Source organism: Scyliorhinus torazame, chromosome 16, assembly GCF_047496885.1.
Source record: "Scyliorhinus torazame isolate Kashiwa2021f chromosome 16, sScyTor2.1, whole genome shotgun sequence".
NCBI classification, from domain to species: domain Eukaryota; kingdom Metazoa; phylum Chordata; class Chondrichthyes; order Carcharhiniformes; family Scyliorhinidae; genus Scyliorhinus; species Scyliorhinus torazame.
The window spans coordinates 132,719,160-132,745,221 of record NC_092722.1 but is presented as its reverse complement, the minus strand read 5'-3'; the positions used below and the strand labels follow the sequence as shown (position 1 = coordinate 132,745,221).

At 46.3% G+C, this 26,062-nt stretch overlaps 1 protein-coding gene and 1 long non-coding RNA gene across 5 annotated transcripts in view; one reads left to right on the top strand and one right to left on the bottom strand.

Annotated features, from left to right (window-relative positions):
• LOC140393086 (RNA/RNP complex-1-interacting phosphatase-like) overlaps positions 1-14,495 on the top strand; it is a 90,264-nt gene extending 75,769 nt beyond the window's left edge. For all 3 annotated transcript variants that reach the window (XM_072479097.1, XM_072479099.1, XM_072479096.1), the window contains 4 exons: positions 3,251-3,297; positions 3,386-3,461; positions 13,259-13,381; positions 14,339-14,495. In XM_072479097.1, coding sequence (XP_072335198.1) covers positions 3,251-3,297; positions 3,386-3,461; positions 13,259-13,381; positions 14,339-14,432 — 340 coding nt within the window. In that variant the 3' untranslated portion in view covers positions 14,433-14,495. The remainder of the gene's footprint in view (positions 1-3,250; positions 3,298-3,385; positions 3,462-13,258; positions 13,382-14,338) is intronic.
• LOC140393087 (uncharacterized) overlaps positions 1-26,062 on the bottom strand; it is a 77,607-nt gene that overhangs the window by 16,277 nt on the left and 35,268 nt on the right. Inside the window, exon 2 of one of the 2 annotated variants that reach the window (XR_011935487.1) lies at positions 17,353-17,463. The exons of the other annotated variant lie outside the window; for it this stretch is intronic. This is a non-coding gene — a long non-coding RNA (uncharacterized lncRNA). The remainder of the gene's footprint in view (positions 1-17,352; positions 17,464-26,062) is intronic. 2 annotated transcript variants of the gene reach the window in all.

Here is a 26,062-nt window from a genome sequence, read left to right as displayed (position 1 = left end):
GCACCATGCTAGCATGTTGGCCTTTCACCCCCTGCAGACAATGGATATTGGAATTCAACCAGCAATGGTGGCCTTCCTGATAGTTCCTGCAGCCCTAGGGGATGCCCTGCTGCTGTATGAGCTCAAGCTGCTCTAGGAGGAGCAGGAAGCACCAGTGGTGAAGTGTGCCGCAGAGGAACAGGTGGCAGCCGCCCATGATGGAAAGCCAGCCATCCAACAAGACTGAGGAGGAGACGACAGGGGTTATTCACTGCGGTCGTGGCTGATGACACCTATCTGGAGGCCACAGACAGACATGGAGACCCGCTACAATGACCCTCATACAGCAATAAGGAGCGTGATTGAGCGGTGCTGAAGATGTGGTCCAGGTGCCTGGACCACTCTGGAGGGGCCCTCCAGTAAGATACAAAGAGGGTCACACGCATCATGGCGGTCTGCTGCATCCTCCACAGCATCGCGCTGGAGGAGGAACACCAGGCCTCATCCAGCGAGGAGGATGCAAGGGAGGGCGAGGATGGGCAGAGCATAGGCCTAAGCAGGCAAGGGAGGCTGCACAACATGTGCGCCAGGGCCAAAACACACGGGACACTGATCACCTCCAGGTTCACCAGTTGGGGGGACGGGGGACTGGCCAGGGGCTCAGACACCGAATTGCCATACACCCACCCCCGCAACTCCCTCCGTGATGCATACCTGACACACCACGGGGTTTGGGCCTTGGGTTGGCAGTAACAGCAGGTATGGTCCATGGAATGGAGGATGATGACAACCCACTCTGCGTTGATCTCTGGTGCTCCGCACCGTATGACGAGATCTGACTCCTGCCCATGGTAGCCCGAGTTGGCCATTCCAGCACACATCCCATTGGATCCCTGGGGTGACGGGCCACCCACGTCTGCCCATGCCCTCCCCGCATTCCCTCTCTGTCCAGCTGAGACCAGCCCACCCATTGCCCATCTGTCAGAGCACCGAGGTGGTTTTAACCATGGTAACAGTGTTTAATATGCACAAATATACATATATGTGCCTTAACCCCTATTACTAAACTGTACCCTGCACCCATGCCAGCTTAACTGGTGTCTAACTGTCTGGCCTTCGAGGCCCTGTCTCACCATGTCTAGGTGGGTCCCCAGATGACACATCATGAGTGAAGGCACCCTGCTGTTATTCCCGGCCTGTGGCCTGGGTCCCCATTGGCAGGCGACTTCTTGTCCCAGTTGGCGCGGTGCTGCCCTGTTCTGCCTGTTTCCCACCAGATGCACCGGGGGGGGGGGGGGGGGGTGTTCTGGCATCTCCCTTGCGGGAGTGACTGGCACGGGCCCCATCACTTCCCCCTCCCTCGGGGTGACCGATGGCACCCGGGCTACTCCATGGAACGGGGGTGCGAGCAGAGCTATCCCCTGAGACTCCCCACCACATCAGTCACCCTAAGCTACTTTGTTTAAATTTCAGTATGTTTATGCCCTTTTTAAAAAAATAAATTTAGTGTACCCAATTCTTTTTTTCCAATTAAGGGGCAATTTGGCGTGGCCAATCCACCTACCCTCCACATTATTTTGGGTGTGGGGCTGAGACCCCACAGACATGGGGAGAATGTGCAAACTCCACACACACACTGACCCGGGGCCAGGATCGCACCAGGTCCTCAGTGCCGTGAGGCAGCAGTGCTAACCACCGCACCACCATGCCGTTCCATGTTTATGCTCTCTTGAAGATAATTGCTACCCTCCTGATGGTTTACAAAAGCTATTAGAAAGTTATTTGTCTGCTTTGTAATTATTTTATTTTTTTATTGAAGTTTTGCAAAGTTTTTCATAAATAGTAATAATCCTAACACAGCAAAATAGAGTGAACATTAACATAGTGCAAAAAGAGAATATACAATAGCAATTGACTAGACGTGACCCCACGCGCCTCAGTCTTCCCACACCCTCCCAACGGAGCACTCACCCCCACTCCCCTATGGGTCGCTGCTGCTGCTGACATTTTAATTTTCCCTGAGAAGCCATTGGACTGTATTATACCCCCGCTCAACAGCAGAAGCTCTGTACACTTGGCAAAATTATTTACACGCATAAGTAGGCATCTGTTCGTGGTGTTGTCGTCCCTTGCTTCTCCCAGACAGAGTTCGCTGCCGTTGTCATCTTGTTCCGCTTGCTTTGTAATTATGCTCTGATTACACAAATCTAGGTAATTAATATATATCAAAAAGAGTTGTGGATTTACTATCAACCCCTGAGGGACATTGCTGCACATTAAAAAGTACCATTCACAGGCAGCACGGTGGCGCAGTGGGTAGCACTGCTGCCTCACGCGCTGAGGTTCGATCCCGGCTCTGGGTCACTGTATGTGTGGAGTTTGCACATTCTCCCCTTGTTTGCGTGGGTTTCACCCCCACAACCCAAAATATGTGCCGGGTAGGTGGATTGGCCACGCTAAATTGCCCCTTAATTGGAAAACAATTGGGTACTCTAAATTTATTTATTTATTTTAAAGTACCATTCATTAGCTGTCTCAAAAACAATTTTGTATTCATACTGCCACTGCCCTTTTTCACGTATTTTGTGGTACTTAAAAGCCTTTCAATGTTCTTTTTTTGTGGAGGGAGGGCTGTTGGATTTTCTGCAAAATTTGAAAATACTGCACATGTAATGAAGCTGAAGAATACATTACTTGGCATTTGTGATGAGGATTGTTAGTATATTAGTTATATTACTGGACATGTAATACAGAGACCTGCATTGATAATCCACAGACACGAGTTAATATTTTGCCATGACAGCTGGGGAATTTAAATTCAATTAATTAAATAAATCCTAAATTGAAAAATAGCCTCAGCAATTACCGATTATCGATGGTCATTAAAATCAAGTTCATTGATGTTCTTTCAGGAAGAAAACCTGCCACTCGGACCTACTTGTGATTCCAGACCCACACCAACGTGGTTGAGTCTGAACTGCCCTCTGAAATGAAATAGCAAGCCACTTGGTTGTACTCGAGAAGCCATCACCACCGTCTTCTCGGGCAATTAAGATGGTTAATAAATACTGGCCTTGCCAGTGATGTCCACATCCTGGGAATGAAATAAACTACTATGCAATAGGTTGTAACTGATTCCAAAACACAAATTTTAAGTGGTGTGTAAACTGCAGTTGAATCAGTGATAAAACTTTTACTCAGTATATTTTAGAAACATTTAATTATTTTTCTGGCTTGTATTGAAGTGTTTTACGTTATAACCTAATTAAAGGTATCTCATCGATGTAGAAGAAGTGGACCCTGAGACAATAATTGAACGTATGTATCGTATTTATTCTAAAGGTTTTCATTTTTATCAAAGTTAGACCTCCAAGTAACTTTTTTTTTCATCCTATTTAAATTAAAGTTTTTAATACCGCTCGTGGTCACAAAATGGATGGAAGCGTATATCTGTCTGACCTTCGAAGTGGACCAATGAGAAGGTAATTATACGGCTTTAAGAAAAAATTCTTTGGTCTTATTCTAGAATTTTAAAAGCAATTTATCATACAATTTGTTTTGTTCTCACGTGGCTTGGCAAGTATCTGGTGAGTAGCTGAACTACACGCCAAGATCATTCCAGGTTCAGTTCATAGTCACCCAGCTCAGTGAATTACATTCGGATGCAGTGTTCTCTGGTACAGGAAATAATCCGCCAGATTTCCAACTCCAGATCACTATGCAGTACCTCCTGCTGAAAATGTTATGGAGGTTAGAATCTCACTCTTTAATATGCTCCTCCAATCAATGGCCTTTCCAAATACTCTGCCAAGACTCTTGTGTCAATAATAATCACTTATAGGGCAGCACGGTGGTGCAGTGGGTTAGCACTGCGGCCTCACGGCGCCGAGGTCCCAGGTTCAATCCCGGCTGTCACTGTCCGTGTGGAGTTTGCACATTCTCCCCGTGTTTGCGTGGGTTTCGCCCCTACAACCCAAAAGATGCGCAAGCTAGGTGGATTGGCCATGCTTAATTGCCCCTTAATTGGACAAAAATGAATTGGGTACTCTAAATTTTAAAAAAAAATTTTAAAAATAATAATAATCACTTGATAAATTAACAAAGGCCCTTCCTGACCATGTAACCTATCCAGGCAAGGAGACTATGATTAATTGCTCAATTGGATGAGGGTGATTAAAAATGCATTTTACACATTTTAATTGTGACAGAATGGATATTATTGCATTCATACAAGATATTTTGCATTAAAAAAAACTGAGGCACATCGTAGATGAAATTGCAGAACATCAACTCAACCAAATCATTGCTTGAAGTTGATCCAAAATATCTAATGGAGGAATTGGAGAGTTTGCCAAAGAGCCAACGGTTCTTCTAGTCAAGTTCAGTGTCTTTAAACGCCAGCAAAAACGACTAATGGACTTAAGAGACTAATGGGGATGGTGGGTGGACATAATGGAGTTGAGAAATAGGAGTGAAGCACAGGTGCCAGAGGAAGAAAAATATGATTGAAAGGAATTGACAAGAGATGAAGTGAAGAAATATGGGGTGACATTGCTAAAACCGTTGTTTAAACTGGAGGTCTAGACATTGTCCAGGATGAAATGTTTTTGATGTTTAAATATAGTTTATCTGGCACATTGCAGGAGGTCAAAGATAGAAGGGTTGGAATGGAAATAGAACATAGAACAGTACAGCACAGTACAGGCCCTTCGGCCCACGATGTTGTGCCGCCCATTTATTCTAATCTATGATCAACCTAACCTACACCCCTTCAATTTACTGCTGTCCATGTGCCTGTCCAAGAGTCGCTTAAATGTCCCTAATGACTCTGACTGGCAGTGCATTCCATGCAGCCACTGCTCTCTGTGCAAAGAACCTACCTCTGACATCTCCCCTATACCTTCCTCCAATCACCTTAAAATAATGTCCCCTCGTGACAGCCATTTCCGCCCTGGGGAAAAGTCTCTAGCTATCCACTCCATACATGCCTCTCATCAACTTGTACATCTCTATCAAGTCACCTCTCTTCCTTCTTCGCTCCAGTGAGAAAAGCCCTTGCTCCCTCAACCTACATAAGACATAGCATCCTGGTAAATCCCCTCTGCACCCTCTCCAAAGCATCCACATCCTTCCGATAATGAGGTGACCAGAACTGGGCACGATATTCCAAGTGTGGTCTAACTAGGGTTTTATAAAGCTGCAGCAAAACCTCGCGGCTCTTAAACTCAATCCCCCTGTTAATGAAAACCAACACACCATACGCCTTCTTAACAATCCTATCAACCTGGGTGGCAACTTCGAGGGATCTATGTACATTGTCCCCAAGATCCCTCTGTTCCTCCACACTTCCAGGAATCCTGCCTACTCTGTATTCAGCATTCAAATTCGACCTTCCAAAATTAATCACTTCACATTTAACTAGGCTGAACTCCATCTGCCACTTCTCAGCCCAGCTCTGCATCTTGTCAATGTCTTGTAACCTGCAACAGCACTTGACACTATCTACAACTCCACCAACCTTTGTGTCATCGGCAAACTTACTAACCCACCCTTCCACTTCCTCATCCAAGTCATTTATAAAAACCACAAAGAGCAGAGGTCCCAGAACAGATCCCTGCGGGACACCACTGGTCACCGACCTCCAGGTGGAATACTTTCCATCCACTACCACTCGCTCTCTTCTTTCGGCCAGCCAATTCTGTATACAGGCAGCCAAATTTCCCTGTATCCCATGCCCCCAAACATTCTGAATGAGCCTACCATGGGGAACCTCATCAAATGCCTTACTGAAATCCATATACACCACATCCACTGCCTGACCTTCATTGATGTGTCTCGTCACATGCTCAAGAATTCAATGAGGCTTATGAGGCATGCCCCTCACAAAGCCATGCTGACTATCTTTAATCAAACTATATTTTTCCAAATAATCATAAATCTTATCTCTCAGAATCCTGTCCAATATTTTGCTCACCACAGACGTAAGACTGACTGGTCTGTAATTCCCAGGGATTTCCCCATTTTCTTTCTTGAACAGGGGAACAACATTCGCCTTCCTTCAATCATCCGGTACTACTCCAGTGGAGAATGAGGACGCAAAGATCATCGATAACAGCGCAGCAATTTCTGTCCTCGCTTCCCGTAGTAACCTTTGGTATATCCGTCAGGCCCAGGAGACTTAACTATCCTGATGCTTTTCAAAATTTCCAGCACATCCTCCTCCTTAATATCAACCTGTTCGAGTCTAGTAACTTGGTTCATGCTGTTCTCATGAGCAACAAGGTCCCTCTCTCTCGTGAATACTGAAGCAAAATATTCATTTAGGGCCTCCCCTATCTCCTCAGACTCTAGGTACAAGTTCCCACCACTATCCCTGATCGGCACTACTCTCACTCTGATCATCCTCTTATTTCTCACGCAAGTGTAGAACGCCTTGGGGTTTTCCCTAATCCTTCCCCCCAGGGCTTTTTCATGCCCCCCCTCTAGCTCTCCTGAGTCCATTTTTGAGTTCCTTCCTGGCTACCTTGTAACCCTCTGGAGCTATGCCAGATCCTTGCTTCCTCAACCTTATGTAAGCTTCCTTCGTCCTCTTGACTAGAAGCTCCACTTCTCTTGTCATCCAAGGCTCCTTCACCTTGCCATTCCTTCCTCGTCTTAGTGGGACAAAACTATCCAGCACTTGCAGCAAGTGCTCCTTAAACCAGTGTTCTTCAAACTTTTTTTCCAGGGACCCATTTTTACCAACCGGCCGACCTTCGGGACCTAACTCGGCCGACCTTTGTGACCCATGCCGGCCGACCTTCGCGACCCACACCGGCCGATCTGCGCGACCCACCATTTTCTCTTACCTTGTTTGCTGCGGACAAAAATGGAGGAAATGGTTTTGGGTCCCTTTGGCCCTCGTACACGCTCCTCCAATGGAACCTGTAAGATGAAGGTGAAGCTTTCCGGTGTCGGAAAGTACGGTGTCTCCAAAGTTCTGCATTTTATTTCCTGTAAAATGTTATCAAATAAACCCCCCCCCCCCCTCCGAATAAAATAAATGAATAACCCCCCCACCCGAACTTGTAAAACAAAAAGCTGCGACCGTTTAAAATAAAAAGCGGCCGCACTGCGCATGCGTGCCCGAACATCGGTGCACATCGCATGCACGCCGATGATCTGACATGCATGCGCAGTGTGGCCGCATTTTTTTTACATGTTCGTGGCCATTTTGAAGGCCGCTTGCAGCCGGCATTCTTAACAGCCGGATGTTGCGCACAGATTTGCTCGATCGGGAGCGCCGCGGCCCTCCCGGTATCCACCCGCAGGTCGCACCCCCGAGTTTGACAATGCTTGCCTTAAACAGCCCCCACATTACTGTTCCCACTTTATGCTCCTCAGCTCCTGTCTAATAGCAGAAGGGGAAGTGGTGCCTCTGGGAAGGTAGTGTTACGACCAGGGAGAAGTGTACTGTTTGATTAGCCACACTACTCCACATGTCGCACCATTAATTAAAAAATTTGATTCACTCAACAAAATGACCAATCGTTTGCCTTTGTGACTGTTGCCCAGAATAAACAAGACTTTAACCAAGCTTCTTTCAATAAACAACAAACTTATTACTTTATTATAAAACCAGTTTTGTCAAATAGAAAAGCAAAGCTTTTGAACATAAAATCTGAAACGCTAAAGTATAATAATTACTCTTTTGGGATGCTCTTAAGTCGCACATGCACACCGAAAAAGAAAAGAAAAATAGAGGAATTCTACCAAAGATTAGAAGTCGATGGTCCAAAGGAAAGATGGCCGAGTTCTTTTTTTTTATATATAAATGTTTTTTATTTGGTTTTTGAACAAAGTATATTTACCATTATGTACACAGAATATAAAGAGAAGAGCACACACAAAAAGAAACCAATAAAATAAAATAACTGGTAGGGTATTATTCACTAGCACAGCAACAGCAATCTGTACAGTTGGCAATATTATTTTTAACACACAAGTAGGCATCTGTTTGTAAGGGGGGGGTTGGGTAAACTGGGGAGGTTGATATACATTTGGGTGCCGGAGAAACAATTACAGAGGGCAATACGCAAATGGATCTAGTGTTTATGTTGTCACTTGCTTCTCCCAGATGGATTTCGCTGCTGTTATCGTCTCGCGTTCACCTCCGCTTCAGCCGTCTGTCCCTTCTTTCGCCCGTATTTTCCTTGATTTCTGTTCCTGTAGATGCCAAGTTTGTTATCGTTTCCCGTGCCCTACTTCCGGCTGTCGATCCCTTGCCCCCCCTCTCCGGTCTGTCCCTCTCTCCCACACCTTGGCTACTTTCCCCTGATTCTTGGCTACCTGGCTATTCTTCTGCTTGTTCGTTGGCCACAAACAGGTTCCGGAACAATTGGGTGAATGGCTCCCACGTTATGTGGAAGCCGTCGTCTGACCCTTGGATGGCGAATTTGATTTTCTCCATTTGGAGAGATTCTGAGAGGTAAGACAGCCAGTCTGCAGCTTTGGGTGGTGCTGCTGACTGTCAGCCGAACAGGATTCTACAGCGGGTGATCAGGGAGGCAAAGGCAACTGCGTCTGCCCTCCTCCCCAGGAATAGATCTGGCTGGTCTGATACCCCGAAGATCGCCACTTTCGGGGATGGCTCCACCCTAATCCCCAACACTTTGGACATTGCCTTGAAGAAAGCTGTCCAGTACCCCGCAAGTCTGGGGCAAGACCAGAACATGTGGGCGTGGTTGGCCGGACCTCCTTGGCACCATTCACATCTATCCCCCACCTCCGGGAAGAACCTACTCATACGAGTTCTTGTTAAGTGTGCTCTATGTACCACTTTTAGCTGCGTCAGGCTGAGCCTTGCGCATGTGGAGGTGGAGCTGACCCTATGCAGTGCTTCACTCTAGAGACCCCACCCTAATCCCCAGAGCTTCCTCCCATTTCTTTCTTGTTGCGTCCAGTACAGTGTCGGCCCTTTCTACCAGTCAGTCATACATGTCGCTACAGTTCCCTTTATCTAGGATGCTTGCGTCCAGTAACTTTTCCAGTAATGTCTGTCATGGCGGTTGTAGGTACGTCCTTGTCTCCTTTCATAGGAAGTTTTTGAGTTGCAGGTACCTTAACTCGTTCCCCCTGGCTAGCTGGAATTTCTCTGCCAGTTCGTCCAGTGTTGTGATCCTGCCGTCCGTACATAAATCCCTGACTGTCAGTGTCCGATGGCTGAGTTCTTGAAATGGAATCCAGATTGCACGGTTGTTCTCTCAGCGCTGCTCTGTGAAACAGTCGATGATTCTTGCACTGCTTTTCAGGTGGACTCAACAAACACTTGCAGTTACTCTATTCCTTTTTTTAATATAAATTGAGTACTTTTTTTTTTCCCCAGACGGATTTCGCTGCTGTTGTCGTCTCGCGTTCACCGCCGCTTCAGCCGTTTGTCCCTTCTCTTTTTTCCAATTAATGGGCAATTTAGCGTGGCCAATTCACCTACACTGCACATCTTTTTGGGAAGTGGGGGTGAGACCCACGCACACACTGGGAGAATGTGCAAACTGCACACGGACAGTGACCCGGGATGCAGTTACTCTATTCCAACTTAGGAGCAATGCATATTCATTTCTGACTCTAGAATGCAAAACAAAGGCAATCTCCTTTTCTCCTCTTTCTACTCGGAACAAAATGAAACTCAACTTTTAACAGGTTTCCAGGAATGGATTTTTTCAGAGCCATAAATTACCATGTGACCCTTCTGTACACAGTCCACCAGCGTGAAGAGGTTTCCAGCATCTTTAAAACTGCTTAATTGCCTTTTCTTAGGAAAAATTACTTTTTTCAGGAATAGCAGTCGAGTTTTCTGTATTAATCCTTTAAGTGACAGTGTCTTTCAGTACACAAATTCTTCTAGAATGTTCTTAGTCCTTGAAGATGAACCATTTTCTGTGATTATAGTGTTCCTGACACTTACCACCTCAGAGAAATGAAACACTTTTATATATTTTTATACTAAAACACACCCACATACATTCATTCATTCACTCACTTTTTGCTAACAGTTATTCTCGAATTATTTTGGACGTTAGCAGATTTAAGGCAAAGTTAAATTCTAGATGAAGCATCAGCAATTGCATTGTTTTTTTCCATAATGTGGACAATCTTTACATGATACGGTTGTAATAATCAACTCCGTTGAAATAGTCTGGCATTCTGTTTTTTCAATTTCTCCACAAAGTCTAAGGGGTTGTAATCATTATATACCAGTGTCTCCCCGTATCCATGGTGGACTTGCACATCAAATGTTTTATGAGCCAACCAATAGCAAACCCACAGCTTCTCTATCTGAAAATACAAGTAGTGCAAACCCTGCTGTGATTTCAGGAGAGGAGAATGAGATACATGAGTTACAGAGAAATCTTGCCCAGAGGAAAAGGAACCCGAATGGGTTATCCCCCGAATGGGACAACTAAAATTGATAACATTCAGAGATATGGGAGCCACTCTTAAATACTTTTTCTGAGGAAAGGCATAGCTTTTCCACCAGAAAGTGCATTAAGAGCCAAAGTTTTAATAAATGATATTGGTGGGGCGCTCTTGGCATGTGATCTAAAGTGGTGGACATTGCAGTAGGGGTACAGAAGTTACCAATAGAAGGATTGTTACTCTCGAAAAATGATTTCGCCGGACAAGGGTAATAGCTTCTCCCATAATTACGGAAAGCCCAAGTAAGGTAAAGAGATGGAGTAGTTAAAGGAAAAGATTCCAGGATTTTTTTCTTGCGCATGTGATGATCTGAGCAATGGCTAAGCAAAGTCCATCATCGGAAGCCAAGCTGATACCACAGACAAATACTTAGTTATCTGAAACTTTCTTTAAATACTTGGGTAATCCAAAAGAGATGTTCAGTAAATCATTTCCACTTGAATGAGACAGTGAGAGTGAGGCAGAATGAGATTTGGGCATCAAATTGAGCCTCCTACTATCCAATTTGCTCACACTGAAATATTAGGGGCTGGATTCTCCAAAAATGGGGCTATGTCCCCACGCCGGCGTAAAAACGGTGGTGTTTCACGCCAGACTCTCCTTAAAAATATTTACAACTATTCACCTACTTTGAATGGTCTGGCAGGGCCCCGGAGTGCTTTTCGCAGCTTCAGCTGTGGATACGGGCCCCGCACTTCCGGTTGCAAGTCTGCGCATGCGCATAGCGGCGGCCTGTAGCGGTCGCGCCAAACGCGAAGGCTGACTCAGCCTGCGGACCTGGACCAACAAAGAAGGTCCCAACGATCTGCCCCGCGCCGCTCAATCTAACCCACCCGATCGCCGCCCCGGCTGCCCATAAAGCCCCCCCACCCCCATACTAGATTCCCCCCCACCCCCATACTAGATTCCCCCCCACCACCACCACCAGGGCAGCCGCGGGCTGAGTTCTGACCGGCCAGACGTGGTTAGAACCACGCCGTCGGGAATTCAGCCGGTCGGGACCGGAGCATCACTGGGAGGGCCTCTGGCAATGCCCCCCTCCCCCCCCCCCCCCCACCGGCTGCACCGCGTAATTCACACGTGAGCGATTTTTCGGGGAACGGAGAATCACGGGAGCAGTGCCAGGCCCGATTCTGGCGTAAAAGTGCCCTGCGCCAAACGCGATTTCCGCGCAGGGCTGCGGAGAATCCAGCCCCATATTTTCTGAGATGCAGGGCAGCGAGAAGGTCTGGTTAGGATACTTTCAAAAGTTTACCGGTATTTAAAGGGCGGTACGGTTGCACAATACTGCTGCTTCACAAGGACCAAGGTTTGATTCCGGCCTTTGGTTACTGTCCCCTTGTGGGGTTCCACTGGGTCCTCCAGTTTCTTCCCACAGTCCAAAGATGTGCAGGTTAGGTTGATTGACCACAATCAATGCATGGTGGAATGGGCTTGGATAGGGTGCTCTTTCAGAGGGTCGGTGCAGACTCGATAGGCCAAATGGCCCCCTTCTGCACTTCTCTGGATTTTATAGATTCTATGAATCTAAGAACAAACCAGGCTGTATAACTTCAACCATGCATGAGGTGGATGCAGGAAAATCTCCTACAAACACCATCCTTATCACTAAGGGCTCAGGTGAAAGTGGCGATCCAGTACATGTTGCAAAATCAGATCATTGAACCTAGCCAAAGCAGCTGGTGTTCCCCTGTTATGTTTGTGACGAAACCAGATGTTACAACCAGATTCTGTATAGACTACAGAAAGGACAATGCAGTAACAAAAGCAGAATCCTACCCAATTCCTCACTTGGAAGTCTTTTGCAGTGTCCTGTTACTTGCCAAAATAGATTTGTTAAAGGTTCCTTTTAATGCCCTGAGCTAACGAAACATCAGCCTTTGTCATGCCAGATGATCTTTTCCAATGCTGAGTGATGCCATTTGGGCTAAGAAACATCCCCAGCAACATTTCACAGGCTAATGAACTAAGTGGTGGCCGGTGTTCCTAACTGCGTGGTTTATCGTCATGTATTGATGTATAGTGGCATTTGTAAACATCACCTGAAACAGCTCAAAAGTCCTGTTTAAACAAAAAACTACAGTCAGTTGATTTGGTAATAAACCTTGCCAAAAGTGAATTCATGAAAGAGCACAAAACTTATCTAGAGCATATTGTAGGATAAGTGTTGCTAAGAAGAGCGGAAGTTAGAATCATACAGTGTAGGAGGAGGCCATTCAGCCCATCGGGTCTGCACCGACCTTCTGAAAGAGAACCTCACCTTATGTTTTGGACACTAAGGGGCAATTTAGCATAGCCAATCCACATAACCTGCACATCTTTGGACCGTGGGAGGAAACCAGAGCACCCGGAGGAAGTCTACGCAGACACGGGTAGAAAGTACTAACTCCACACACACACATCCAAGGCCGGAATCGAACCCGGGTCCCTGGTGCTGTGAGGCAGCAGTGCTAGCCACCTTGCCGCCCCAAAATTGGTGGAGTTCCTGCGCCTAAAACAAAGTGAGAGATCATGAAGATTTTGGGGCAGTGTGGGTTTGACAGGAGAGTGCCAAGCACCTTTTTGAAAGGCTGAAAGCAATTTTGATTAATGAACCAGTGTTAACTGTTCCAAATTTCACGAAACCCTTCAAATTAACAATTGTTTTAATGACTTGGGTGTAGGTGCGGTGGGCATAGAGAGAGGCCAGTGGGATATTTTATCCAAAAATTGAATCAACACCAAAAAAGATACTCTGCAGTGGAAAAGGAACATCACTCTGAAAAATTTAACAGCATTAACATTTTTACATATATAAATTTGCTTTTCTTTTGTTCTTTTGCAGTAACTTAGGAATTGATGTGTTCGATGCAGAACCGGAGCCAGAACCAGAAATACTGGAGCGTTTCCCCTCATATTCTTATAAAGGACCACATGGTCCTAGACCACTGCTTGATGATTTTCCAGAGTAAGGAATAAAATTTGCTTTTTGTATATGCTCCGGAACTGTGACAGATGCATATTAAATATTTCAACAGGAATTTGAATTTGCTTTAATTTAAACTTCTAAACTAGAGGAAGTTTTTATTGGTGAAAATAACTGTACGGCTTTTGGAAAAATAAAGTATTTTCTGTGAAGTGACCCTGTACTAAATATCTGCTCTATAGCTATTTATGACAGATGTTTTGTAGAAGCAGATGTATCTAACTGATCCCATTAAGAAGCCTCTCTTGATTAGGTTTTGACTGGGTGCCTTATTTTGAAGCATAAGGGGCAACACGGTAGCATAGTGGTTAGCACAATTGCTTCACAGCTCCAGGGTCCCAGGTTCGATTCGGAGTCTGCACGTTTTCCCCGTGTGTGCGTGGGCTTCCTCCGTGTGCTCCGGTTTCCTCCCACAGTCCAAAGATGTGCAGGTTAGGTGAATTGGCCACGCTAAATTGCCCTTCGTATCCAAAATTGCCCTTAGTGGCGGGTGGGGTTACTGGGTTATGGGGATAGGGTGGAGGTGTGGGCTTGGGTAGGGGGCTCTTTTCGAAGAGCCGGTGCAGACTCGATGGTCCGAATGGCCTCCTTCTGCACTGTAAATTCTATGATCTATGATGATGATAAACCTGTACTGGGTCAGTTTGCAGTAATCAAACCAGTGCAGGTTTATGATGTAAATCAGGCAATCCAGTCTTGAGGGATAACAAGTGAATGTTTTCTATTGAAGTACTTCCCCTCCATGTCCTTCATAGAACAAGTTACATTTGAATCCTCATCCCTACATTTGTACAAGTTTTTTTTCCCCAATATATATTTGTAGAAGCTTTAAAATAAATTATACTTGACAAATATTTTATTTTACTTCATACTCATTTATTGTCTGTGTAAAGTAATACAGAAACTGATTAATACTCTCTATCTCTTCCCCAAAATAAGGCCTGATTCAAGACATGGACCATCATATGGAACCCTGCCCCTTTCTGCTAGAGACTTTGATGCTCCGCCTTATAATAGGTGGCATGACAGGTAACAACTTCTAGCAGGCTTCTACTTGTTTTTTAAGTTAAGCAGGAGCATGGGATCAAGGGTGGCTCTATAGCCTGTTTGACTATTCAATGAGGTAATCGGCCTAACTTCCTACATATGCTTTTAACCTGGAACTCTGAATACCTTTGCTCAACAAAACTGCGGAATTAAAATTTACCAAAGGGTTATTTTTGCCCACTACACTAAACTTCCAGATTGCAGACTGATCCATGGAAATCACAATCCATCTAGCTCATCAATTCTTGGACTTTTTTAACTCACGGTGCTGAAAAAATATTACTACAGGAACAAATCGGTTTCTTTTTATTAACCAATAATTATTTTTTTTGAAATTATATTTTGTGAACAATTTATTCTGTTATCATGTCTTCCATTATTTCTGCCATATTTGTAACTTTATTTTTTATTTTATCTATTGTATCAAAATTTTCAATACTCAGGCTGTGTAATTTTCCAGCTTTTCAGGTGGGTGGGATCTTCCAGTCCAGTGAATAGAAATTTTAATGGCTCGCCAGGCCCACCACATGTTTCTTCCAGCCTTAATTTCCAAATAATTAACTGTTAAATGCTTTACTTGTATTTGCTTCTTTCTGACTTCTACAATCTACCCACAAGTTCTTGTAATCTGGGCTTGTGTGACTGGTACTATGATGCTGATTTTTGTCGTCTTGTTGCAAACTAGCACCAAATATTTCAAGAATTGCTTTATGTAGCAGCGGGGGGGGGTTACCTTTCACTTAGATGTAAATTCTTGAATGGATATGTCCTTGGTTGTCTGTGCATATTGACAACATTATATTTATATATGAAGTCGAATTACTTTAAAAATTAGGCAAAACAATATGGGTATTGTACCTCTATGTATTCTGCACATTACCAAATAGGTGTGAATATTAAATTTATTTTTAATAGTTCTGTCTGCAAAATGCAATTATGGCACATTAATTGCCTTCTCTGCACCAAACCGAAATTGCTTAATGGAAACTTCCATTCATTACTTGGTTTACCCACAATTTGAGGTTCTTCCGCAACTCTGCTAGATGAGTTGAAATAGTATGCTCACGTTGTGAAAGACCTTAAAACATTTACATTTATATCTTTATACCCTTTGTATTTGTATTCAGAGTTTCTTAGTATTTACAGCACAAAGAACAAGCCATTTGACCAACAGGTCCGTGTTGGTGCTTGTACTCCACATGAGCTTCCACCCACCTTTTATCTAACCCCATCAACACATCCCACTAGTCCTTTCTCCCTCCTGTTTATACAACTTCCTATTAAATGCATCAATGCTGGTCACCTCAACTACCATTTCTATTATTTTTGCAACAAAATTGAAAACGTAATGATGTAGTCAGTAACTTTTTGAATTCGCAATCAATAAAAATTACTTTTCAGAATAAATAGCAATGGCATGTTTTTTTTAAATTAGCATTGAGCTTTTTTTAAACATGGTCAGCTAAACTACAGGACATCCAGTAATTTGTGAACCTCACTTGTTCCAACTCCCCGCCTTATCTTCTGTAACTTAAAATGTAATTTACTGCCAGGAACTTATTGTTTTTTCAAGAATTCAGAGAATCTATACCATGTCGGCTTGGGAAATTTGATCCAGTGTCTATGACACAATATTTACATCTAACCTAATTCTTTATGTCATCCCAACTCCGAAATTACCTATCTAATTGAACAGAATTAAATTTTTCTGACATTATTGCAATCACAGAAACCTGGTTGAAAGGGCAGGAAGGGTAGCTGAACATCCCAGGGTGTAGAAGTTTCAGACATAATAGAGAGGGATGTAAAAGAGGAGGAGAAATTGCATTATTGATTAGGGAGAACATCACGGCGTTAATCGGGGATGATATCTTAGTACGTCTCTCAAATGAAGCCACGTAGGTAGAACTTAGTAACAAAAAGGGGGTGTGCACATTGCTGGGAGTGTACTATGAGCCCCCAAACAGTCAGAGAGAGATCGTAGGGCTGTTATGTAGGCAAATCTCTGAGAATTGTAAGAAAAATCTGGTAATAATAGTAGGCGATTTCAACTTCCCCAATATTATGTGGCGCAGTGATTAGCACTGCTGCCTCACGGCGCCGAGATCCCAGGTTCGATCCCGGCCCTGGGTCACTGTCTGTGAAGTTTGCACATTCTCCGTGTCTGCGTGGGTTTCACCCCCACAACCCAAAGATGTGCAGAGTAGGTGGATCTGCCACGCTAAATTGCCCTTTAATTGAAAATGAAAACCGCTTATTGTCACAAGTAGGCTTCAAATGAAGTTACTGTGAAAAGCCCCTAGTCGCCACATTCCGGCGCTTGTTTGGGGAGGCTGGTACGGGAATTGAACCGTGCTGCTGGCCTGCCTTGGTCTACTTTCAAAGCCAGCGATTTAGCCCAGTGAGCTAAACCACCCCCTTGGAAAATATCAATTGGATATTCTAAAATTAAACAACTTCCCCAATATTAACTGGGATAGTCATAGCATGAAAGGCTTAATGTGGGCGGAATTCTTAAAATGTATCCAGGAGAGCCTTTGTGTCAATACGTAGGAAGTCCTACAAGGAAGGGGGCCATGCTGGATCTAGTTTCAGGGAATGAAGTTGGAAAAGTAGATGAAGTTTCAGTGGGGGAGCATTTTATAATCTTTATTAGTGTCACATGTAGGCTTACATTAACATTGCAATGAAGTTACTGTGAAAATCCCGGAGTCACCACACTCCGGCCCTTGTTCGGGTACACCAGTGTTTTTCAAACTTTCTTTCCCACTTTTACCAACTGACTAACCTTAGGGACTCATGCGGGCCGACCTTCACAACCAATGCCAGTTGACCTTCGCAACCCAGGTCAGCCATTCTTCATGACCCAGACGGGCCGACCTTGGTGGCCCACCATTATTTCTTACCTTTAATGCAACAGGTGAACATGCTTGATCCTCACAGTCTCACTTGCTTTGTCATTCAATGTTACATTTCTGCTAAGGACTTCAGCTGACGATTTAAGTTCTTGCTGCATCCTTTGAAAAAAAATCAAGATTTGCCTCAAAATTGTCATGCCTTTGATGTTTTGAGGGTTTCAAACTTTTATTTACCTGTACATCCTTGTGTACACATGGACTTTGCATCTTGATTTCATTGGCACAATTAAGAGAGCCACATCTCATTTAATTATTTTTAGACTGCTTTGTAACGGACTTCAGTTTTTTCTTTGCTGTGTGTTCAGAAGCCCTTGAGCTCTGCATACAGCTTACACCAGCGCTGCTTTGTCCTTCCCTGGACTCTCCTGCGAAGCTCTCTCCAGCAGACCCAGTTGTGAAATCCTGGCCGTTTGTGACTCTGGCCCTCTTCCTTATTACAAAATGACCCATCTTCAGTTTTTCACATAGTCCTGCTGGCTGCAAATGGAGGAATATCTCCTTCATGATTTTGCACCCAAATCACAGACGTTCAGGGCACGTGGTGTCAGTGTAGGTGCCGCGCTCCTGACCTGCTCTTTGCCGCCACTTCTGATGGGAAGACTCATCGTTTGTATTTAAAGGCCAGTCGCGGCCAGCTGTCTGAAAAGCCTATCGCGGTCATTGGATGCTTCTCCCGCGATCAGGAATGCCGTGACTGATCGCTCCGCGACCCTCCCAACACCCACCCATGGGTCCCATCCCTGGGGTACACTGAGGGAGAATTCAGGATATCCAATTCACCTAACAAGCATGTCTTTTGGGTCTTGTGGGAGGAAACCGGAGCACTCGGGAGAAACCCATGCAGTAACTGGGAGAACGTGTAGACAGTGACTGAAGCCGGGAATCGAACCCGGGTCCCTGGCGCTGTGAAGCAACAGTGCTAACCACTGTTCTACCATGCCGCCCTTGGAAACAATGACCATATCTCAGTAGAATTTAAGGTGGTTATGGAAGGGGAGACGAAGGTTGACCGAAAATTAAGGTATTTAATTGAGGGAGGACCAATTTTAATAAAATAAGACCGGATCTGTCCAAAGTTAACTGGGAGCAGATACTTGTAGGAAAATCTACATCAGAGCAGTGGGATTTATTCAAAAAGAAAATAGAGTGCAGGACCAAAATGTTCTCATGATAGTGAAGGGTGGGAGCACTAAGTCCAGAGAACCCTGGATCTCAATGAATAAGGAAAAAAAGGGAGACTTATCGCATATACCAAGAGCTCAAAACAGCGGATGACCTAGAGAAATATAGAAACTGCAGGAATTAGGAGAGCGAAGAGGGTCATGAAAAACCACTGGCAGGTAAAATAAAGGAAAATCCAAAGATATTTTATAAGTATATTAAGGGCAGGAGGTTAACCAGGGTAAGTGTATGGCCCATTAGGAACCAACGTGGTAATTTGGGTGTGGAACCGGAAGATATAAATAAGGTTTTAAATGAGCACTTTTCATCTGTGTTCACTACTGCGAAGGATGATGGAGGCATAGAATTCAGGGAGGCACATTGTGATTTACTTGAATGACTTAACATTGAGAAGGAGGAGATATTAACAGTTTTAACGGGCCTAAAAGTGGATAAATCCCCAGGGCCAGGTGAGATGTATCCCAGGTTGCTGTGGGAGACGAGGGAGGAGATTGCAAAGGCTCTGGAAAAATGACAAATCTTCTCTGACCACAGGAGAGGTGCCAGAGGACTGGAAGACAGTAAATGTGGTGCCATTATTTAAGAAGGAAAGTAGGGACTACCAGGAAATTACAGGCTAGTGAGTCTAACGTCAATGGTAAGGAAACTACTGGAAAAAATTATGAGGGACAGAACTAATGTCCACTTGGAGAGGCAAAGATTAATCCAGGATAGTTATCATGGTTTTGTCAAAGGGAAATCATGTCTTACAAATTTGGGGTGGCGCAGTGGTTCGCACTGCTACCTCACACTGCTGAGGACCCAGGTTCGATCCCAGCACCGGGTCACTGTTCATGTGGAGTTTGCACATTCTCGCCGTGTTTGCGTGGGTCTCGCTACCACAAACCCAAAGATGTGCAGTTTAGTTCAATTGGCCACGCTAAATTGCCCGTCAATTGGAAAAAATAAATAATTGGGTACACTTTTTAAATAAAAAAAACATTTTTTTAATGTACGAATCTGATTACATTTTTTGAGAGGATGAGTAGGTGTGTAGATGGGGGTAGTGCAGTTGATGTCATCTGCATGAACTTTAGTAAGGCTGATGAAGAAGGTTCCAAATGGGAGGCTGATGAAAGTAAGAGCCCATTCAGTACAAGTCAATTTAACAAACTGGATCCAAAACTTGCTCAGTTATAAGAGGCAGGGGGTGATGGTTGAAGGTTGTTTTTGTCACAAAGCCTATGTCCAGTGGTGCAGGTCCCTTGTTGCTTACAGAATACATTATTTTTTTTTAATTTAGAGTACCCAATTCTTTTTTTCCAATTAAGGGGCAATTTAGAATGGCCAATCCACCTACCTTGCACAACTTTGGGTTGTACATGCGGAGAATGTGCAAACTCCACACGGACAGTGACCCACGACCGGGATAGAACCCGGTCCTTAGCGGCGTGAGGCAGCTAAGTTATTGTCGGGCTAGTTAGATGGGCAGAAGATTGGCAGATGGAATTTAACCATGAAAAGTGTGAGGTAATGGACTAACAAGGCAACAGAATATACAATGAATGGTCAGACTCTAGGAAGTAAAGAGGATCAAAGGGACATTGGTGTGCAAGTTCACAGATCTCTGAAGACAGCAGTCGATAACCGATTAAGAAAGCCTGTGGATTGTTTGACGCTGGAGTTTGTTTGTATGAGGGGTGGGGAGGGAACAATAGGTGGGAGACTATCTGACGCCGGGGATGGGGGCCACCAAGCTAGCTGGGCGAGCTAGCTCACGGAAGCGCAGTGGGGTGTGTGCATATGTTTGGTTTAGTAAATGGGTTGGGTTACAGGGTGTTGTTACTAGGGGTGGAGGGGCGAATGTTCTGCTGACGAGGGAGGGAATTGAGCTGAGGGTCAGAGAGGACGTTGGGGGCTGCCTGGGGATGGACCGGTGGAGGTGCAGAGCATGGGCTGGAGGCGGGCCTAAAAAGGGGATGGCTGATCGGCGGAGTGGGGGGCAAAATGAGCCCCCCAACTAGGCTGATCACCTAGAATGTTTGAGGGTTAAATGGGCCGGTCAAAAGGGCACGTGTGTTCGTGCATCTTGGGGGATTGAAGGCGGACATGGTAATGTTGCAGGTGACGCACCTTAGAGTAACGGACCAGGTTAGACTGAGGAAAGGCTGGGTCAGTCAGGTCTTTCACTCGGGATTAGATTCAAAGACTAGAGGGGTCGCAATCCTGATCAATAAGCGGGTGGTGTTTGAGGCGGGTAGAATAGTCTCGGACGTGGGAGGTCGGTACATTATGGTCAGTGGGAAGCTAGAGGGGGAAGCAGGTGGTATTAGTAAATGTATATGTGCCAAATTGGGATGATGTGGAGTTTATAAAGAAGATGCTGGGGAAGATATCCGACCTGGACTCGCACAGGTTGGTCATGGGAGGGGACTTCAACACAGTTATGGACCCTGGTTTGGACCGGTCAAGCTCTAAAACGGGCAGGGTGCCAGCAATGGCAAAGTAACTAAGAGGGTTCATGGAACTGGTGGGGGGTGGGAGGGTTGGATCCTTGGAGGTTTGGGCAGCCGAGGGTGAAGGAGCTCCTACCCGCACGTGCATAAAGTGTACTCCCGGATTGATTTCTTTATTTTGAGTAGGGCCTTGCTGGCTGGGGTGGTGGACACGGGGTACTCGGCGATTACGATCTGAGACTACGCTCTGCATTGGGTAGATCTGCAGGTGAGTAAAGACAGTAATCAGCATCCGCACTGGAGGTTGGATGTGGGACTTTTGGCGGATGAAGGGGTGTGCGAGCGGCTGAGGAAATGTATTCAGAGCTACTTGCAGGTCAATGACACGGGGTAGTTTCAGTAGCGGTGGTGTGGGAAGCACTGAAGGCGGTGGTCAGGGCGGAGCTGATTTCGATCAGGGCCCATAGGGAGAAGGTGGACAGGGCAGAGACGGACCGACTGGTAAAGGAGATACTACAGATTGATAGGAGGTATGCGGAGACCCCAGAGGCAGGGCTTTTAAGGAACGGTTGAGATTACAGACGGAGTTTAGCTTGCTGACCACAGGGAGGGAGGAGGAGCAGCTGAGAAAGGCGAGGGGGGGCGATTTACGAACATGGAGAGAAGGCCAGCAGAATGCTTGCACAGCAGCTTAGGAAGAGGGAGGCAGCTAGTGAGACAGGGAAAGTAAAGGTCGGAGATGGGAACCTGGTTGGTGATTCAGTAGGGGCGAATAAGGCGTTTAGGGACTTCTATTGCAGGCTGTTCAGGTTGGAACCCCCTGCGGGGCCGCAGGGGATGAGGCACTTCTTGGAGGGGCTGAATTTCCCAAAGGTGGACGGGGAGCAGGTAGAAGGCCTGGGGCTCCGATCGTGTTGGAAGACATAGTGGAGGGTCTGAAGGCTATGCAGTTGGGTAAAGCCCCGGGGCCGGACGTGTACCCAGTGGAGTTCTAAAAAACGTTCTCTGGGATATTGGGGCCAGTGTTGATGAGGATGTTCAATGAGGCAAGGGAAAGAGTGGTGCTGCCCCCGACGATGTCACAGGCAATGATTTCGCTGATTCTTAAGCGGGACAAGAACCCGGAGCTGTGTGGCTCCTACAGGCAGATCTCCCTGTTAAATGTCGATGCCAAGTTGCTGGCCAAAATCTTGTCCTCCAGGATTGAGGATTGTGTTCGGATGTTATTGGGGAGGACCAGACGGGGTTTGTTAACGGCAGGCAGTTGGTGGCCAGTGTAAGAAGGCTGTTAAATGTGATCATGATACCCCCGGAAGGTAGGGAGGTGGAGGTAGTGATTGCAATGGATGCAGAAAAGGCTTTTGATCGGGTAGAATGGGACTATCTGTGGGAGGTACTGGGATGGTTCGGATTTGGGTGGGGCTTTATCGACTGGGTCAGGTTGCTGTATCAGGCTCCTGTGGCAAGTGTACGGACGAATAGGACTATATCGGACTACTTTAGACTGCACCGGGGGAACGAGACAGGGATGCCCCCTCTCCCCACGTTGTTTGTGCTGGCTACAGAGCCGTTGGCAATTGCCCCGAGAGCCTCAAGGGGCTGGAGAGGAGGGGAGCTGCTGTTTAGGTTAGTAAAGGGAAGCTTTAGTTACCTTGGTATCCAAGTGGCACGAGAATGGGACCAGCTGCATAAATTGAATCTGGCCGGCTGGTGGACCAAATGAAGGACGATTTTCAGAGATGGGACGCGCTTCCGTTGTCTCTAGCTGGGAGCGTGCAAACGGTAAAGATGACAGTCCTCCCGAGATTCCTATTTGTGTTTGTGTCTCCCCATTTTTATTCCGCGGTCCTTTTTTAAGCGGGTCGACAGTGATCATGGCTTTGTCTGGGCGGGCAAGACCCCGCGAGTAAGGAAGGTAATGCTTGAGCGGAGTCGGGGAGAGGGCTGGCGCTGCCAAATTTTTGCAATTTTTAAAAAAAAAAAAAATTTATGGTACCCAATTCATTTTTTCCAATTAAGGGGCAATTTAGCGTGTTCAATCCACCTAACCTGCACATCTTTGGGTTGTGGGGGCGAAACCCACGCAAACACGGGGAGAATGCAAACTCCACACGGACAGTGACCCAGAGCCGGGATCGAACCTGGGACCTCGGCGCCGTGAAGCAACAGTGCTAACCCACTGCGCCACCATGCTGCCCTTAAATGTTAGCAATTATTACTGGGCGGCTAATATAGCCATGATCAGGAAGTGGGTGGTGGGGGAGGGTTCGGCATTGGTGCACATGGAGGCGGCTTCATGTAAGGGCACCAGTTTGGGGGCGTTGGTACTCCACCAGTCCAGTGGTGGTGGCGGCCCTGAGAGTTTGGGGCCAGTGGGAGCATCGGTTTGGGCCCCAATCTGTGATATCACCGGTTCACCCCGGCGAGTATGGAAAGGGGGTTTCGGTTATGGCAGAGAGTGGGGATTGAAAGGATGGGGGATATGTTTATCGAGGGGAGCTTTCCAAGTTTGAGGTTGCTGGAGGAGAAGTTTGGGTTGGCATGGGGAAACAAATTCCGGTATCTGCAGGTGCGGGACTTCCTACGTAAACAGGTATCAACCTTCCCGCTCCTAGGGCAGCACGGTGGCGCAGTGGTAGCACTGCAGTCTCACGGCGCCGAGATCCCAGGTTCAATCCCGGCTCTGGGTCACTGTCCGTGTGGAGTTTGCACATTCTCCCCGTGTTTGCGTGGATTTCGCCCCCACAACCCAAAGATGTGCAAGGTAGGTGGATTGAACATGCTAAATTGCCCCCTAATTGGAAAAATGAATTGGGTACTCTAAATTATTTTATTTTTTAAACCTTCCCGCTCCTACCGCGAAGGGGGATTCAGGACAGGGTAGTTTCTAGAGGGTGGGTAGGAGCAGGGAGCGTCTCGGACATTTACAATGAACTTATGGGGTCAGAGGAGAGGCAGACCGAGGAGCTGAAGCGCAAGTGGGAAGAGGAGCTGGGAGGTGAGATAGAGGATGGTCGATGGGCGGACGCATTGAGTAGCGTCAACGCGTCCGCAACATGTGCCAGGCTCAGCCTGATACAATTTAAGGTTGTTCACCGGGCTCACATGACAGTGACCCGGATGAACAGATTCTTTGGGGTGGAGGACAGGTGCGCAAAATATGCGGGAGGACCAGTGAACCATGTCCACATGTTTTGGACACGTCCAAAGCTTTGGGGATTTTGACAGGGGTTTGCGGACGTCATGTCCACGGTGCTGAAAACAAGGGTGGCGCTGAGTCCAGAGGTGACGATTTTCGGGGTGTCAAAAGACCCGGGAATCCAGGAGGAGAAAGAGGCAGACATTCTGGCCTTTGCTTCCCTGGTAGCCCGGAGACGGATACCATTAGCTTGGAGGGACTCAAAGCCCCTGAAGCCGGAGACCTGGCTAGCTTTCTGTTTGGAGAAAATCAAGTTCGCCTTGAGAGGGTCACTGTTAGGGTTCACCCGGAGGTGACAACTGTTTGTCGACTTCTTTGCGGAAAATTAATAGTCAGCAGGCGGGGGGGGGGGGGGGGGGGTCAATAAGGGTGGGACCTATACTATGTTTATGGTTTCATGTATATTGTTTATTTTGTTGTTGTTACTACACCAAAAATACCTCAATAAAATGTTTATTAAAAAAAAGAAAGCCTATGGATCCTTGCCTTTATTAACCCAAGGCATTGAACATCATAACAGGGAGGTCATGCTGTAGCTGTACAAAACGCTGTTTAGGCCCCAGCTGGAGTACTGGGTACAGTCTGGTCACCACACTATAGAACAGAAGTGAATGCACAGGAGAGGGTGCAGAGGAGATTCACCAGGATGTTGCCTGGGTTGGATCGTTTCAGCTATCAAGAGAGATTTGGTAGACTGGGATTGTTTTCCCTAGAACACAGAAACCTGAGGGGGGACCTGATTGAGGTGTATAAAATTCTGTGGGACATAGTACGGTGGATAGGAAGGTACTTTTTGCCTTAGTGGAGGCGTCAATAATCAGGGGACATAGATTTAAGGTAATGGACAAAAGGTGTGTTTTTTTTTAATGGATTTAGAGTACCCATTCATTTTTCCAATTAAGGGGCAATTTAGCGTGACCAATTCACCTACCCTGCCCATCTTTGGGTTGTGGGGGCGAAACCCATGCAAACACGGGGAGAATGCAAACTCCCATTAGGACAGTGACCCAGGGCCAGGAGCGAACCTGGGACTTTGCTACCGTGTTGTCCCATGGACAGGAGGTTTAGAGGAGATGTGAGGAAAACCTTTTTCACCCAGAGGGTGATTGAAACTCACTGCCTGGAAGCTTCCGGGTGCGGCGATGACCAGCTGAGTCGCACCTTTCGGCAGCTCCCGGTGAAACGGACTTTTGGGCTCTTGATAGGAGCCCCAACGGCAATTTTGACGGCTAAAAACACTGTGCGGTAAACCAGAAGGGAATCCCCCCTGGATACGGATGGAAAAAGGAGGAGAAAGTGGCCGGATTGCAGTGGATCCTTTAGAACAGCGGCAAGGAAGGCAAGCAAAAACCAAGATGGCGTCGGAAGGTGGCAGTTTAACATGGGGCCCTGAACAACAAGAGTTCTTGAAATGCTATGTGGAAGAGCTCAAAAAGGAAATGAAGAAAGAGCTGTTGGCCCCGATACTACAGGCGATCGAAGGGCTAAAGGAGGAACAAAAGACCCAGGAGCGGGAGCTTCAGGTCGTGAAGGCAAAGGCAGCCGAGAATGAGGACGACATACAGGGCCTGGTGGTGAAGACGGAGACGTATGAGGCACATCAGAAACAATGTGTGGAAAGGTTGGAGGCACTGGAGAACAACGCAAGGAGGAACAACCTGAGGATTCTTGGTCTTCCTGAAGGTGCGGAGGGAGCGGATGTCGGGGCATATGTGAGCACGATGCTGCACTCGTTAATGGGAGCGGAGGCCCCGGCGGGTCCATTGGAGGTGGAGGGAGCATACCGAGTGATGGCGCGAGGACCGAGAGCAGGAGAAATTCCCAGAGCCATAGTGGTGAGATTCCTCCGTTTTAAGGATAGAGAAATGGTCCTTAGATGGGC